The sequence below is a fragment of the Spinacia oleracea genome, chromosome 5, assembly GCF_020520425.1.
Source record: "Spinacia oleracea cultivar Varoflay chromosome 5, BTI_SOV_V1, whole genome shotgun sequence".
Lineage (NCBI taxonomy): Eukaryota > Viridiplantae > Streptophyta > Magnoliopsida > Caryophyllales > Amaranthaceae > Spinacia > Spinacia oleracea.
In genome coordinates this window covers 2,408,447-2,426,404 of record NC_079491.1, presented here as the reverse complement: position 1 = coordinate 2,426,404, position 17,958 = coordinate 2,408,447, and the positions used below count along the sequence as shown (strand labels likewise).

The 17,958-nt window shown below is 34.3% G+C and overlaps 1 protein-coding gene and 2 long non-coding RNA genes across 3 annotated transcripts; 1 reads left to right on the top strand and 2 right to left on the bottom strand.

Annotated features, from left to right (window-relative positions):
• Positions 1-173: 173 nt before the first annotated feature.
• Positions 174-2,698, bottom strand: LOC110781994 (amino acid transporter AVT1I-like). The gene is made up of 3 exons (XM_056829222.1): positions 2,417-2,698; positions 961-1,568; positions 174-812 (listed from the first exon to the last, which is right to left on the bottom strand). The coding sequence occupies exons 1-3, from the start codon at positions 2,502-2,504 to the stop codon at positions 270-272; spliced, it is 1,239 nt and encodes a 412-aa protein (XP_056685200.1). The 5' UTR covers positions 2,505-2,698; the 3' UTR covers positions 174-269.
• Positions 2,699-4,801: 2,103 nt separating this feature from the next.
• On the top strand, positions 4,802-6,671 carry LOC130461879 (uncharacterized). Its single transcript, XR_008921834.1, has 2 exons — positions 4,802-5,091; positions 6,128-6,671. It is a non-coding gene; the product is annotated as an uncharacterized lncRNA (long non-coding RNA).
• Positions 6,672-7,728: 1,057 nt separating this feature from the next.
• LOC130461878 (uncharacterized) lies at positions 7,729-9,836 on the bottom strand. The gene is made up of 2 exons (XR_008921833.1): positions 9,576-9,836; positions 7,729-8,042 (listed from the first exon to the last, which is right to left on the bottom strand). It is a non-coding gene; the product is annotated as an uncharacterized lncRNA (long non-coding RNA).
• Between the last annotated feature and the right edge of the window lie 8,122 nt (positions 9,837-17,958).

Here is a 17,958-nt window from a genome sequence, read left to right as displayed (position 1 = left end):
GATTTGAGTTTACCTATGACTGTCTTGAGGCCATTGAATACAGTCTTGAAGAGGAGTAGTGATTTTGTGAATTGCTTTGAAATTTATATATTATATATTATATATTTTGTATATAAATATATTATATATTATGTATATAAATATTTTATAATATATATTTCTTCAATAAAATTTGAGCGGATCTATTTCTGGGTATGGGTTTGCAAATTGAATTGCTAGAATTCCGAAACTTATACATAATCCATCTGAAGTACGGAAATATTAGATTCTTATACCTTATGATGCCTAATGCTTTCCTTAATTATATTTCGCAACGACGTATAAGTACCTAGTACTACAATGACAATACTCATAAGTGAAAGCAACTTGATGAATATCCGTTCAGTCGATCTTCGGTTATTTCTCCGGTTATTCCTCGAAATCTTCAAATAGCATAAGCATGGAATCGTGATCGAAGATGTTGCACCCATTAATGCTCCAGCAAGTGACATGAGACTTCCGAAGAACGGAATCGTCAATGCGATGACTACTTGTGAAACAACCAAGGAAGTTCTTAGCAACATTTTGAACCACTTTTTGTTCTGGTAATTAGGAAACCAACTCTCAGTAGTTGCTGCAAGTGGTTCCATCAACAATGCATACTTTGATAACGGACTTATCCATGCTGTATATATCGCGATTTTCGAGCTTAGCTTATGGGTTGGAAGGTTCAATGTTATCTGAGACTGTAACGCTGAACCAAACATCATATATCCAAGTATTGCCATTGATGCGTAACATATTGTTGCACAAAAAAATCCAATGAGTAATACCTTCCATGAAAAAAAGTTCCACCAACATTATTAGCACATTCAAACTATTCAAGTTACTCGAAATTTTAACCACACCAGGACAGAAACTACAAAAAATCAAACCAGAACAGGTAAAAAGAACAGAGTATAATTAGCTAGGAATATGTACCTTGGAGAATTGATGTTTCTTCTTGATGGAAGTGTACAAGGTAGGAAAAACCGGGTTTGCGCTATAAGAAAACATGTATAAACTCATAGCGGTTGTAATACCTTTCCAGTTGATTAATTCACCTTTACAATGAAAACCAACACCATCAAATACTCCAACCCATAACACAGAAGCGAGGATAACAACACCAGAAATAACACCAGTGGCCGAGATGTAAGCAAGAACACTTAGATCTTCTAACCAAACTGTTGGTAGAAAAGCAACAGCAATAATCATCACAAAGGTTTGATTCCCACCAATGCTAATCCCATGAAAGTTAGTCTTAACATTAGGGAAAAGATCATGTAAGTTATCCCCTTCTAAAATTAAGTAACCGGTTAATGCCATGTAAAGGTCTAAGTATAATACTATTGATAATACTCTTTTTCCGAGTTTTCCGAATGCAAATTCTCCGATTTCGTCGTAAGATTTGATGCTAGGATTCGCATCCATGCATCGCTTTGTTAGTAAGGCGGAGTAGCACGCTGCACCGGAGATGGAGAAGAGAACGATTAAGCTTAACCATCCTCCTGAAGCTAGGGCATAGGGCATTGATAGTATACCCACTCCTACATGAAAATGATTGAATAAAATCAGTGAAAATTTGTAATTAGGGTTAGGGTAAAATTGATGTGAGTAATAACAAATGTTTTGAGTATTTTGTTATGTGATACTCAATTTTTAGATGTAAGATCTACTAGGGTTTTTTTTAGAGGATTTTTTTGTAAATTTGTGACAAATATGAGATCCTTTTTTGCTCCTTAGAGGAACTTTTGTAAATGTGTATTTGTGATAAATATAAGAGCTCCTAAGTCCACTATTATATACAATAGTATTCTATCTTAATTTAATCAATGGAGTATTACTTCTTTTTTCTAGCTCGTTAACTGACAAATATTGATCAAAGTCTGGTTATTATCATTGTTTTTCCCTAACATATAACTCAATCTAATTTAGGAGTACTACTCAAATATATTATAAAACGTACAGTGCTAGTATTAGTATTCCGAGTACTAATATGCTTAGAATATTTAGCTGATTAGGATGTTATTCTATCGTAACATTAACCATCCAAGAAATACCATAATCATCATTTTCTCTCGTTAAAACATTCAAGAATTCTGCATTATTCATTTAAAATCGGCTAAAGTTATTGGGATTATTAAATCCCATTTTCCCTACGAAGATATAATATGCTTCTCCTTATTACTCAACATGATTTGACGCTACAAGTTCTTGATACTTTAGTTTTGCAGGAAAACAATGATGAATAAAAGTAGATTAAACTCAAAGAATGTCAATTTTCAGATCTAAGATTGACTCAACAGTCCATTATATACACGAGTGTACATACTTTTATATGACGATGTATGACGAAATTTATAAAATCGAGTCGATGAGTAAGAATAGAGTTTACCTAAGATAGTATTGAGGCCATTGAATACCGTCTTGAATAATGAAGTGTGGCCTTCACTTGACGATCTAATGATTCTATCCACCTCCATAAAAGTCTACTAGCTAGGGTTTTAGGAGAAAACAAAACGAGAGAGAGCTGTTACTTTGATTAATTAATCGATCTAATCTAATATGTACGTCAGACTTTTTTTTTTTAAGAGCGTTGGAATCTTTGGAATCTTGGGATCCTCTCGTCTATCTAAACATCTCATTAAAATACAAAAATACAATTTATATAAGAATTAAAAAAACTAAATTGCCACGTAAAAGAATACCGTATGAATGATTAGATTATAAGTTAAGTTTCTAGATAGGATAATAATTTTATAAGGAATAGAATTCCAGTAACATTAAAGTTCTACCAAAAATATAATTATTATTATTATAGTTTTTAGAATAATTAAACAACATTTGACGATCTTATATAAAAGTATATAATATAAAGATTCAAGATTTTATGCTCTCCTACTCCTCATACGTATCAATTTTATCAAATCATGTTGTCCTTCTTTCTTTTAAGTTTTATGTCTTTTTATTATGGTAATGTAAAATTATTTTATTCAATATATGATAATTTAATCGTATTTTTATGTGGTGAAACTGATATATAGTGTGTAATTCGTATTTTCTAATGTTTTTTTTTGCTGCAGTGACTCGATCATTCAACATATTTACGCACGGAACTAATTTTGATATTCAGTAATAGTTTCATACGAAGGTTCTAATAAAATCAAAAGTGAAAGCAATACCAAACTAGCAATAAGTAACGACAACTTTTGTGTAAGACCGCCTTACCGGAAAGACCACTTTCATTGTTTAACTAATTGATTTAATTGCTTAACTAATTAGTTGCAGTGTGTAACTAATTAGTTTCATTGTTTAACTAATTGGTCGTAGTGTTTTACTAATTAGTTATAGTGCTTAACTAATTGATTCCCTTACTTAACTTATATGACACCAATGAGGTCAACCTATTATTTTATTTTATTTTCATTTTTTTTCTCTCCGGTGTTCACGTTTAGTCTTATCCTAATTCGTCTTCCTTTATTCCACACCATAAACATGTCGATAATTTAATGCATGATTTAATTTAATTTGCTTGATGCTTTAGTTTGATCAGTCTTTTAATAGTGGCTTAGAAGTTCTTTTGAAAATACTTGAGCTTGCATATAATTATGTGATAAGTTTTATCATTTAACTATCCTTTTCTATATGTATTATCAATTTATCATTCAATTCCTACAACTCAAATATCAATATCTTCATACTTGTGATTGAAGTCATTACTGAATTAAGATCGATTTTGGCTTATCAAGTAGGGATGGTCAGAGCTTAAGAATCTAGATATAAAAGAAACTTTTTCATGGATGTTATATATATTTGTCACTTAGGATATCAAGAAAATAGGAAATTTTTTTGAAATTGGATATAAGATCATTTATACTACCTCCGTTTCAGAAAGTTCTTTACGCTTTGGAAAATGTGTCCAAAGTATGAAAACTTTGACCGTAAATTCTCACTATTATATACATCAAAATGTTACATGTAAGATCATGTTAGATTGGTCTCGTTATTCATTTTGAGAATATTAACTTTTTATAAATTTTTTCCATACAAAATTGGATATATTAACGGTCAAACATTGCACCGGAGTCCGTGCAAATAGTAAGTGTAAATATCTTTTTGAAACGGAGGAAGTAAGATAATAGGGAAATAGTTTCAAGTTGGAAATCTATCAGTTATAAAACACCAAGTAGTAGCAGGAAGAAGTAAAGATTTAACGTGAAAAAAGAGGCAAAAAAACAAAAGGAAACCCAAATAATGGCCCAACAAACGGAAAATTCAAACAGTTTTCGTTAAGTATAACAACTTTGAATATTTGTATAAAATTGTACGGCAACTTTTGTGTAACACCGTCTTACCGGAAAGTCCATTTTGATTGCTTAACTAATTGGTTCAATTCACTACAAAAAATTGTACTATTAACGACGGGAAATCCCGTCACGAAAGACCAATAATTGTTGATTAACGACGGGATTTCCTGTCGAGAACTCGTCATAAAAGGGGGCCGTCGTTAATTGAAAATCCCGTCATAAATAAGTCATAAACCCGTCGTAAAAGAAAAATTAGAAATCTTATTTTTCATCCTTTATATATATATATATATATATATATATATATATATATATATATATATATATATATATATATATATATAGGACCAGGTTCCGGTGAGAACCCCTACAATGAGAACCAATTTGAACCGTTAGATTTAACAAAAATCAACGGATAAGATTAAATCTCATAATTAACATCCGCACCGGTCTGTTTTTGTTTCGAAAAAAAAAACATGTTTCTCTCTCCTCAATCCTCGTACCGTATCCAACTTTCTCTCTCCACGAAATTGCAGTTCTCTCGCAACTTTCTACCCGATTTTCTTCACATTTTAGAAAATCTGTCATAAAAATAGGTAGAATTCGTCAATTTTATGCTGCAATTATACTCGAATTATTCGTAAAATGGAATTATACTCAAACTATTCATAAAATTTTAGAGTTCGTGGAAGCAAATTCGAAGTATGTTGTGCAACGTTCAAATATCTTCACATGAATCTGCAAATTTCGATGTCTAAATCAGGTACTACTCACAATTTCTTATGTTTTGCTAAAATTAGGTCAGAATAATTTTATCCGATTAGGTTTAATTGTTTTAGAAATTTTGGAGCTCATTCGCGGAATTTTAGAGATGTTGTTAATGAACTTTTGATTGAATTCATGAGAAATTTGTGTGGACGGGTTTTTTGTGCGGATTTGGGAAACTTTGCGAACTGATTTTGAGATTAAAGCCTGGAATACTACTTAAATTCGTTGATTTAATTTCTATCATGCTTAGATTAGGTTTTGGATTGGATCTGCTGATTTGTTCTCCAAAGTAAACAAAATCTCTATGAAAGTAAACAAAATCTCTCTTAGAGTAAATCAATAACAAGTTGCTGCCAGTGTTGCCTTGTGTTTCTTGGTGGATAGTTGATCTGTTCTTGTGGTGTGCCTAATTCGTTTGGACTGGAGTTCTTCTAGAATATGTTATCTTGTGTTCTACGAGTAGTTGCTGCTGTTGAGACGCTGCTGTTGGGTTTTAGTTGGTGTTGTTGTTGTTGGTGGTGGTGGTATTATTAGTCGGGTGAAGCAAGCTGACCAAGGTTGACTTGTGATGTTGGTTTCACTACCTGTTGGTTGTTGCCTTAGCTTTGGGTGTGGGGATGAGGTGGATGCTTATCTTGTGCCATTTTCTTCACCCTTTTGTGGCCTTGGTCTGAGGTGCTTTATTTGGAGTTGACTTACTATTATGAGATTGTTTAATGTTTTATTCTTTATTTTTATTTTCATCAGTAGATGAGGGATGACAGTTATTTGTTTTACTCTTTCCTTGTGAACCGTTCTTTAAAATAAAAGTGTATTCCACCTTTGAAATTTCCAGTGTTACAGTGTTACATTGTTTCTCTCTGTATAATACTTTATACATCCATTTTTAATTGGGGTGGGACTTTGGGGAGATTGATGTATATCTAGACAAAATAAATGCTAGCCTGTTTGCTAGTTATCTACTATGATATTGTCAACTGTCAAAATAGGATAGATAATGATGTATTATTGGCCATTTCTTCTTCTTACAGAGTATTCTATTGAGTCTTGGAGTATGTTGTCAAGTTGAGGGAAGATAAACTAGGTACAGCAAACACTGACTTTGATGATGAAATGAGCAGGCTTGGCGAGCTATTGAGGAAGCCGGGAAGAGCAGAAATAGAAAAACAAAATCCCTCATCGATCCAAATTCTAAGAGAACAAAGAAAGAGACAACAAATAGGTGGGGAGGGTTGGGTTTTAGGATTTGAGGATGAAGAAGCAGTTCCTCACATATTGCAGCTGCCTCTGTTGTGTAACATAGTGTATAGTTTCAGTGATGTAAGCTTTGTGTGGCCTTTACTTGTTAAAGCTTTGTGTGCATTTGTTCTCTTTATTTCATTTATTTAAATTGATTGCTGAAAGTGATATTTTTCCTTCTTCTTTCATCCGACATGGAGCTCTCCTCATGGGAAGAAATTGATGTATGGATGAGATCTAATACCATTACCCTTTGTCTTCAGGTTATTATTAGTAGTATTTGCCACTGAACTGTAACTCTGTAAGTTATTATTAGTAGTATTTGTTCAACTCTCATTTCCTGTTCTTCTCTTCTTGCCATGATTGAAATTTTTATTGATTTTCTTAAACCTATTAGCTCAAATGGTAGAGCACTATGCAAATGCATAGGGAATGTAGGTTCGATTCCTACATAGGTTTTCTCTAAAAGTTCATTAAAAAAACTCAAAAGTAAATAAAAGAAACTCAAAAGTAAATCAAAGTATCTCAAAAGTAAATCTATAACTCAAAAGTATCTCATAAAAATTCCAAAGTAAATCAAAATATTTCATTGAAAGCGTGATGCAAACTGTTCAAAGTTGATTGCCCTTATTACTACCTGATCTATTAAACGTCAGACCTTTATGAATATATGTGACTTTCGTTGCATTATTAATAACAAGTATTCAAAAAGTAAACAAAAAACTCAAAAGTAAATAATTTAAACTCAAAAGTAAACTAAAATTCTTAGAAGTAAATCAGAAAATCTCAAAAACTTATTACAATCAAATAGTTCAAACTAGAGTAAATAGTCATTGACTTTCATCTCTCTACAATATGAAACAAACTATAAGAAAGAAATATATAGTCGATTGTCAAAGTAAAGGTTTTCAACTTAAAAGTAAATAAAAATAAAAAACTAGAAAACACCGATTATTGAAGTATATAGGTTAAAGTAAAGGTTTTTCAATTAAAAGTAAATAAAATAATACAAAAGTAAACATGAATCTATGTGGGATTCAAACTCACGTCTTTTGATCCTGTACCAATTGAGTTAAATAAAGTAAAGTAAAAACCAAAAAAAGTAAATCGAAATAATTCAAAGTAAAGGTTTTCACATTAAAAGTAAATAAAACAATATAAAAAGTAAAGATGAACCTACGTGGAATTCGAACCCACATCTTTTGTGCATTTGCACAATGCTCTACCAATTGAGCTAGTAGGCTAATGGTTTCTTGGTATCTTACCATGCAATACGAATAGGTCTAACACTATCATACACTTTGCATTTTGTTCAATTTAAAATGTAGATATATAACTTGTTTAAGTAAATAGAAATAATTTGAAAGTAAGTAATCATCGATTAGAGACTGAAGGAACCAGAACAACTAAATGCAGAATATAAAGCAGCAGCCAAATAAAGCAGAACAGCTGGTGTGTATTTACAGATAAAAGACCAACACCTTTCACCTTCTGAGCCCTACGACATAACATTACTCTGCCAATATTTAGATTGAAAGCAACTGATAACTAAAATAAATCCGGTGGTGATTGTGCATAAGATCTGCTAGTGTAATTTTTCCACAGCTGCCAGCATCCAGCTGATCGAACTTCTTGCATATCAGTAGAATGTGTTTATCTGAAACCTTTCCCATCTCCTTCAGTTTCTAGATTACATATTCCGACTTACTGCAAAACCAAACAAGATCAACATCAGGAATTCCATCAATACTATAATAACGTTACATTTTTCTTAGAATGTCACTCATCGCTCCCGCCTTTTCCATCCCAAGCAATGGAACCAACATATTTCTGTTTATTAAACAACCAATAACTACTGGCACCAACTAACAACAATCAGCAATATCAAAGTTATCTAGGGAAGGCAACATGGTGCAACCTAGTCCAATAAAGCAGCAGCCAAATTAGCTCAGTAATTAGAATGCATTCACATATTTTCCTTTTGTTCAATTTAAAAGTAGATAGAAGACTCGTAAAAGTAAATATATTCGATTCAAAAGTAAAGATAATCAAATAAGAAAATTTATTACATGCACTATAACAAAGAGGTCTGCTTTATATGTTGTATGCAGCCTTGTGAGTTGTGATGGTTTAAAGGATGTGATGCTAAGAAACTCCAACAGAGGCCACAAAACGAATTCATCATTCAGGAACCTATCTTAGCACAACAGACTAACCACCGCATATAACCCATCATTGCAACCAAACGATACAACAAATCCTCCTAGTCACCTAAGTTCAACAGCTAAGAAGAGAAGACTACTAAGATCAGTTACCTAAAGTCCCAAAAAGGGCTCAGTTGTAGCAACACTTGTAAGTTGTAACCTTGGATGCCTAACATATCGTATTTTTGTATTTCATGAACAAAAAAGCACTAATCTTAAGTAAACACAAAAATAGAAGCTAACAAAGGAAGCCTGGATGAGATGTGGAGGAAGGATTGACAGTCTGTTACACTACATTTTAAAGCAGTATGTTCATGACTTATGTTCATGACTTCATAACAGTCTGGCAATTGCATTGCGGTTCATTCAAAGTCCCGATAGTTCTACAGAAGTTTGTTCTGTCACAAGCTTTCCACTTTAAAAGCTGAGATGATGACAGTTTTGGCATTGTTGAAGTCTAGGTTGATGCCATATACATGCCAGAACAAGAATGATGTCAGAATGATGTTCACAGCACAGTCGTGAAGCTTGGATGATAAAAAGGTATATCAACCATTTGATGCTGCTAAACACCTTGGTGTACAAAATCAATGAGCAAATGGCACCAAACTACCAAATCACATCAACAAACTGGATCACCAAACTACCAAATCACATCAACAAACTGGATCACCCAGTTAAAACCAAAAGTCTAATTCCTCCGTTAATATCTGATAGGGTCTTCTCTCTGATTGACCAAGGATCACCCAGTTAATATCTAATTGACGAGCATCTCTGCACTGCAAAAACGAATAGAGCTTGCATATACAAAACTGTAACACCTAATTTCAACAATCAAAATCGAAAAAACTGAAATGAATAAACCCCAATTTTAGCAAACCAAATCGCAAAAACTTAACTGAAACCCTAATATGAGCAAACAAAACGGAAAATACTGGAAAATAAAAATTTATAAACCCTAATTTCAACAATTAGCATCGCTAACACTTGAATAAAATCAGAAAATAATAAAACGATAATAAACAAAATTACTTACTTTTGCGAAAACTTGATGAATGAGAGAAGATGCGAATGTAATAAGTACAAAGCTATGAACCGGTTGAAGGTGAATCGCAGAGGAGAGGGAATTTGCAGGAGGAGAGAGAAAACGGGGGAAGAGAGAGAAAAGAAATCTGAAAATCAGGTTGAGGGGAGGAGGTCATTCAACAATGCGATATTACCACATTACCCTTATTTTTTTATTTGATCGGGTGAGATGTGGATCATTGGATTGGATTGATTGAGGGCTGAGATTAGTTCTCAGTTCTCATCTTAAGGGGTGGTTCTCACCAGATCGCGATTATATATATATATATATATAGAGAGAGGAAGACTCATGTGAGAACACCCTTTCTATGTGAGAACACAATCTTATACTCCCTCCGTCCCGGAATACTTAACCTGTTTTCCTTATCGGGCCGTCCCTTAATACTTGACCTGTTTCTAAAAATGGAAATATTCTAACAATATTATATTATTTCTCACTCCACCCCTATTAAACTACCTACCCCCTACTCCATACAAAAAATAATTAAAAATTCAACCCCTACTCTCCCCAACCCCACCTCTTAACCCACCTCCCACTAACTACATTAAAATAAGGCAAAATTGTCAAAAAGTACCTTCTTTTTACCTCACTTTGTGAACTAGTACCTTATTTGTTCAGTTTTGTCAAATAGTACCTTGAATTAAAAAACTGTATTAAAAATGGCACCTTAGAGTAACAATCCGGCCAAATTGTCAACTTTCCGGCCATTTACTCCGTTTGTTGGCACACTTTGAGTGGGAAAAATACGCGTGTGAACACTCTCTCAGCAATTAACCACATTCAAAATTTTGGTTGAGAATTCCAACGCTCTTTCTTCTTCCCATTTACTACACTGCTCTCATTACTTCACTCAACCACCATTTTCATTAAAAATAAAACCTCAACTCTACAATTTATCTCTTTCATTCTGATTTTCCTTTCACAATATTGATAAACTTGTCATGATTCAACAAAAGACGATTCCAAACAGATAGGTAATAACCAGAATACATTTCCATTTGCAAAATCTCCTTAACACGAGAAATAGACTGATCCTTCATCCGAGAAATCAGATTACCAATAGCTCTTTTGCTGAAGCTCTGAAGGAGTGGGATATGAGATTATTGGTTGGTATTGTTGTTCTTATGAGATTGCTGGTTGTTAGTATTGTTTTTATGATATTGTTGGTTGGTAGTGTTGTTCCCACCAAAAAAAACCAGTTTATTTTCCTGCAAAAAACTTGAGATGGATATGAGATTGTTGGTTGGTAGTGTTTTTCTTAAAAGAGTTCGAGAGGCGCGTGATTTTTTGGTTTGTTTGTTTCACACGCACAATATTTTGGAGGGAAGCATGAGTCAATTGCCGGAAAGTTGACAATTTGGCCGGATTGTTTCTCTAAGGTGCCATTTTTAATGCAACTTTTTAATTCAAGGTATTATTTGACAAAACTGGACAAATAAGGTACTAGTTCACAAAGTGAGATAAAAAGAAGGTACTTTTTGACAATTTTGCCTTAAAATAATACCCCACTATCAATTACTACCTATTAAATTAAATAAGTCAATTCAAGTCCCTTAAACTCTGTGCCGGTCAAACCGGGTCGAGTATTCCGGGACGGAGGGAGTATGAGAATAATTCTCGACCTTTGGATCGTTTCTAATCTAACCGCTGAAAATCAAGGGATTACTAATGGCATTTTTGTAAATTCTTTGAATATATACCCATCTGATTTTTTTTCCTTCTCACGCTGATTTCTTTCTCTCTCTAAACTCTCCTTTCTCCTTGTTTTCTCTCTTCTCTCTCTTCACCATGCCGCCATTGTAGGACCTCAATCAAGGTCGATTTGATCTTCAAATTTTCTTTAGAATTCAATCATATTCTCGAATACATTCATCTAATTGCTTATTTAAAGGTATTTTATCAGTTTCGCAATTTTGTTTTTCATATTTAAATTATTATTTGCTGATTTTCGACCTAATTTTACATCTGATCCGTAATTATTCTTTTTATCAAAATTATTGAATTGTTGATTATCTAATTGCTTATTGCGTGATGATTTAGCTACCTTTTTAAATTTTGCTGATTACGTGATTATTAAATTGTCGATTTGCGCTTTAAAATTTTGTTGATTACGTGATTATTGAGCTGTGTTTTTAAATTTGTTTTTGATTACTGAATTCTGATTTTGTTATTGATCTATTTTTCTTTTGATTTTTTGATTTAGTTTTGATTTCCTGATTTGTTTTTGATTTAGTTTTTTGATTTCCTAATTTTTTTTGATTTATTTTTTTGATTTTTGGATTTGTTGTTGTTTATATTTTTTTATTATCGAATTGTTCTGCTTAGTTCGTATTTTAATTTCTGTGTTCAAATTCTTATTTACAGATTTAACAATGTCATCAGAACTTCATCCTAGTCCGACGTCATCATTGACGAAATCCAGTGAGTTTTCTTATTAATGTGTCTTATATGTAATGTTCTGAATAATCGTTTTAAATGTTCTGAATAATAGTGATTTATGTTCTGTACAGTTGTTTCCAGTTTTCTGTATATTTTCTCTCATTTTTCTGAGAAATGGTTCTTCATGTTCTGAATGATTGCATTACATGTTCTGAATAATCGTTCCAATTAATGTTCCGAGTGATAGTATTTTTGTTTTGAATACTTGATTCTAGTTTTTTGTATAGTTGTTTCTATTTTCATGTGACATTGTTTTTGATATTCTGAATTATTGCTTTACATGTTCTGAAAGTTTAACATAATGTTCTATCGGATTAGATTATGAATCCTCATGCACCCATACTAGTTGTTACAACGAGATTAGAATATGAATCCTCATGCAGCCATACTAGTTGCATAAATATCTTATATGTCTGTAATCGTTCGTAAAAAAAAAATCTTTTGATGCATATTTTTGGTTTATAGAGCATTTTCCATATTTTTCGAACATATGGTTAAAGTTTTAAAACATATGATTTGAGTTTTAGAACATTTGCTATGGTTTTCAGAACATATGGGTTAAGGTTTATAACATTTTCTATGGCTTTTAGAACATTTGCTATGGTTTTTTAGAACATTTTCTATGGCTTTTTAGAACATATGACTTTTTGTTACTGTTGAAATGGTTTATGAACAATTTGCTGGAGGTGAATTTCAATGGGAACATGATTGATATTGATCAAGATTAACAATGGCTTATCAATTGTCTAAATGCTTTACTTGATACAAATCAGCAACTTTGACCCCAATGCAGAAAAGCAGGAAGAAGAGAAGTCACGTGTCAGCCATCAAATCGTATCTGGTAGCACAGGGCCACAGGCAGCAACCCGAAGGTCTGGTTTTGCTAGAAAAAAATCAAGCAGCCCCATAAGGTTGGCCTTTAGTTATTTTATCTCTCGTAGAATTGCATATCTTTATGCTCCTATTTGACATTATCATAGATTTCCAACAGAAGAATCGTATAATAAGCTTTTTGGGGGATGCAAGGAAGACGAGGTAAGACCTTATTGTTGTGCTTTGTCAACTGAGACCAGTGATGATGACTTTCTGCCTAGTTGATTCTTATTGTTGTTGATGTTGGCCTTCTGCTGCTGTAAGTTTGTTGGTCAAGTGATGCCTATTAGCTCAATTGGTAGATCTTTGTGCGCTTGCACAATGATGTAGGTTCGAATCCTACATAGGTAATTCTTTGTATTCCGTTTATGGCATTAACTCGTATTTGATGATTCTTTACTTTTGAATCACTTCTATTTACTTTGTGAACCAGTTCTATTTAATTTAGAACATAAGTATCAGTTTTTGGAACATTAGCTTTTGTATTTAGAACATGAAGTCACAAACATTTAGAACATAAGCAACACGTATTTTAAAATATTGAATTTCATTATATATATTTCATCTTTTAAAATAAAAGAGGTTAATAGATTACACATTGAATTTATTTATTATTATTATTATTATTATTATTATTATTATTATTATCATTATTATTATTATTATTATTATTATTATGGAAAAACACCAAAACGTTACAAGCTTAACAAGCTACAAAGATCAAGTGAACTACAAGAAGTTGGAGAGGAGCCGAGATACAATCTGGCCCCCCACTCCTCTAGCTATTATTATTATTACTATTGAAATGTGAATGATCATTTCTCTTAAATTCTTGAACATATGAAAAAGTATTTAGAACACGAGACTTAACTTTTTAGAACACGGACGAAAAGGCTTTAAATGTATTTAACTTATATAGAACAACCTATGTAGGATTTGAACCTACATCCATGTGCAATGGCACATTGCTCTACCATTTGAGCTAATAGGTTTTAAAAAAATATTCAAACAAGTTATTCATTGTTGACAAATAGTTATGTAAAGAAACAAAAATGGAAGCCCAAAACACACATGTAAACCTTTAGAACATAAGCAATGTTAATTTATAGCATAAGCAACATTAGTTTAGAACATATGCAATGTTAATTCAGAACATATGCAATGCTAGTTTAGAACATAAGACAAGGTGTATGTCATCCAACTCAATATCTATTTCTTCTTTGCTATACATGACCAAAGTAACTCTGTTGGTGTCTAAGCTTGTTACAAGTTCAACAGAAAACTTTGACTTATGGGCACCAATATGCAAATCAAGGAAGGCACCAAAGCCTATCTTCCTAATGGCAGCTATGTGTTGTCTGGGAATTTTAGGAATAAGTGCCATGAACCAATTGTTAGGTTATGATACATATGACATTACATAGATCATGCGGAAACAACCATTAACCCAGGACAACATATTATTTACACATAATCATATAGCATAATTTAGATGCATACTCTTTGTTGCGTGCCTTCCCTAGCTGCGCCCGAACCGAACAAGAACAAGTCTTTAGGACTCCAAGTGTCGTCCCTCCGTAGATAGTCCACAGCACGTCCGGATCCGCCTTAAGATTGACCAACTAGAATCGCCCTTAAGGTACTATTATTTTCGGCACTTTATAGGCAAATGTGTGACTGAATTTTTCTCTCAAAAACTCACTTTGAATACTTTGAAACTTGTTATAAATTGTGAGCCCTAGCCTCATATTTATAGGGGTATGGAAAGGGAATCGAAATCCTATTCAGATACAAATTAATTAAACCTAGAATTCTACAAGAACTCTAATTTAATTAATTTATCAATTAGAATTAGGAATTTAATCATTAACCGAACTCTGCATGTTTTAGGAAACGTGCACGAACACAAACACTTGCACACACACGCACGACAGCCACGATGGGCCCCCATGCGTGCGCGCGAGCAGCAGCCCACGCAGCGCCCGCGCGCGCTGCGCGTGCTTGCGCGCGCTGTGCGCGCTGCGCACGCTGTGCGCGCTGTTTGTGCGGCGCGCTTGGTTTGCTGGGCGAGGGCCTGGCTTCGTGCTGGGCCTCGTCCGGCAGGCCTCGTCCGATGCTTATTCGTACGATGCGCTTCCGATTAAATTTTCCGATTCCGGAATTCATTTCCGATACGAACAATATTTAATATTTCCGATTCCGGAATTAATTTCCGTTTCGAACAAATATTTAATATTTCCGTTTCCGGAATTATTTTCCGATTCCGGTAATATTTCCGATTCTGACAATATTTCCGTTTCCGGCAATATTTCCGATTCTGGCAATATTTCCATTTCCAATAATATTTTCCGATACGTACCATGTTTCCGTTTCCGGCAACATCTACGACTTGGATAATATTTATATTTCCGATACGATCCATATTTCCGTTTCCGGCAATATCATCGTTTCCGGAGTATTCATTTCTTGCCTGTGACGATCTTAGCTCCCACTGAAACCAAGATCCGTCGGTTCCGAATATTCATAGATGGAGTATTTAATACCATTAAATACTTGATCCGTTTACGTACTATTTGTGTGACCCTACGGGTTCAGTCAAGAGTAAGCTGTGGATTAATATCATTAATTCCACTTGAACTGAAGCGGCCTCTAGCTAGGCATTCAGCTCACTTGATCTCACTGAATTATTAACTTGTTAATTAATACTGAACCGCATTTATTAGACTTAACATAGAATGCATACTTGGACCAAGGGCATTATTTCCTTCAGTCTCCCACTTGTCCTTAGGGACAAGTGTGCATTTCCTAATTCCTTTGTCGCTCGATGCTTGCTCTTGAACATAAGGTAAGAGTTGTCATCCTTATTACGTCCAGAGGTGTTCCTCGGTTTCAGAGTTCAACTGATCAAATAAACAGATAATCATAGCCTATGATTCATCCGAGCACGGCCATGCATTTCACAGTTTCTAGCTCTCCGAGTGGCCTTGTACAACTTTTAAGCATCTCATCCCGATTTATGGGAGGACAATCCCAATCTTGCGATCTTGAGATTAGACTTCGTTTGATAGGTGATTACCTGAGCGTTGCCTTTATAGCCTCCTTTTACGGTGCGACGGTTGGTCAACGTCAAAGCAATCAGTTCTCAAACAAGTAATCTCAAATCACTCAGGTATTGAGGATTTAGTGTCTAATAACTTAATGAAATTTACTTATGACAGACTTTCATCTCTTACAGTAAAGTTTCATAGGTCTTGTCCGATACTAGTCTTCCCAAAGTAAGTATCTATGCAAATGATTATGACATTGCCATGTCCACATAGTTCAAGAAACAGAACTACTAGTCATCTTGCATTCTAATCGTCTAACGTTTTCTATGCGTCCAATTTTATAGAAAACTCCGACTAGGGACCATTTTCAACCTTTGACATTCAAGTTCACTTGATAGACATTTCTTAGTCACAGGACTGGTCCTGACAGTCTATCTTGAATATATTGTCAAATTGAAGGGACTCATCATTTAATAAACCACAAATTAAATGGAAAAATGAATTCATTTCATTTATTGTGAATGATTAACCAATAATGTTTTTCAAAGATTTAAACTCTAAAACTTTAAAACATTAAACAGAGACATCAAAGCCATTCCCCAATATGCTTGATTCCCATAGCTGCAGTGTGCGAGTTGTGCTTCGCCTGCGGCAGAGGTTTAGTTAATGGATCTGATATGTTGTCATCAGTTCCAATTTTGCTTATCTCGACTTCCTTTCTTTCAACGAACTCTCGTAGAAGGTGAAATCTACGAAGTACATGCTTGACTCTCTGGTGGTGTCTAGGCTCTTTTGCCTGTGCAATAGCTCCGTTATTATCACAATACAGGGCTATTGGTCCTTTAATGGAGGGGACTACACCAAGTTCTCCTATGAACTTCCTTAGCCATATAGCTTCCTTTGCTGCTTCATGTGCAGCAATGTACTCCGCTTCAGTTGTAGAATCCGCAATGGTGCTTTGCTTAGCACTTTTCCAGCTTACTGCTCCTCCGTTGAGGCAGAAGACAAACCCAGACTGTGATCTGAAATCATCTTTGTCGGTTTGGAAACTTGCGTCCGTATAGCCTTTAACAATTAATTCATCATCTCCACCATAGACCAGGAAGTCATCTTTGTGCCTTTTCAGGTACTTCAGAATGTTCTTGGCAGCAGTCCAATGCGCCTCTCCTGGGTCTGACTGGTATCTGCTCGTAGCACTGAGTGCGTACGCAACATCCGGGCGTGTACATATCATAGCATACATTATTGAACCAATCAATGATGCATATGGAATCCCATTCATTCGTCTACGCTCATCAAGTGTTTTTGGGCACTGAGTCTTGCTTAGAGTCATTCCATGAGACATGGGTAGGTAGCCTCGCTTGGAGTCCGCCATCTTGAACCTATCAAGCACCTTATTGATATAAGTGCTTTGACTAAGTCCAATCATCCTTTTAGATCTATCTCTGTAAATCTTGATGCCCAATATGTACTGTGCTTCTCCTAGATCTTTCATCGAAAAAACATTTCCCAAGCCAAATCTTGACAGAGTTCAACATAGGAATGTCATTTCCGATAAGTAATATGTCGTCGACATATAATACTAGGAAAGCAATTTTGCTCCCACTGACCTTCTTGTATACACAAGATTCGTCTGCGTTCTTGATGAAACCAAAGTCACTGACTGCTTCATCAAAACGTATATTCCAGCTCCTGGATGCCTGCTTCAATCCGTAGATTGACTTCTTTAGCTTGCATACCTTTTTAGCATTCTTTGGATCCTCAAAACCTTCAGGCTGTGTCATAAACACAGTTTCTGTTAAAACGCCGTTTAAGAAAGCAGTTTTGACATCCATCTGCCATATTTCGTAATCGTAATATGCAGCGATTGCTAACATTATCCGAATAGACTTTAGCATTGCAACTGGTGAAAAGGTTTCATCGTAATCCACACCGTGGACTTGCCTGTAACCTTTTGCAACCAATCTAGCTTT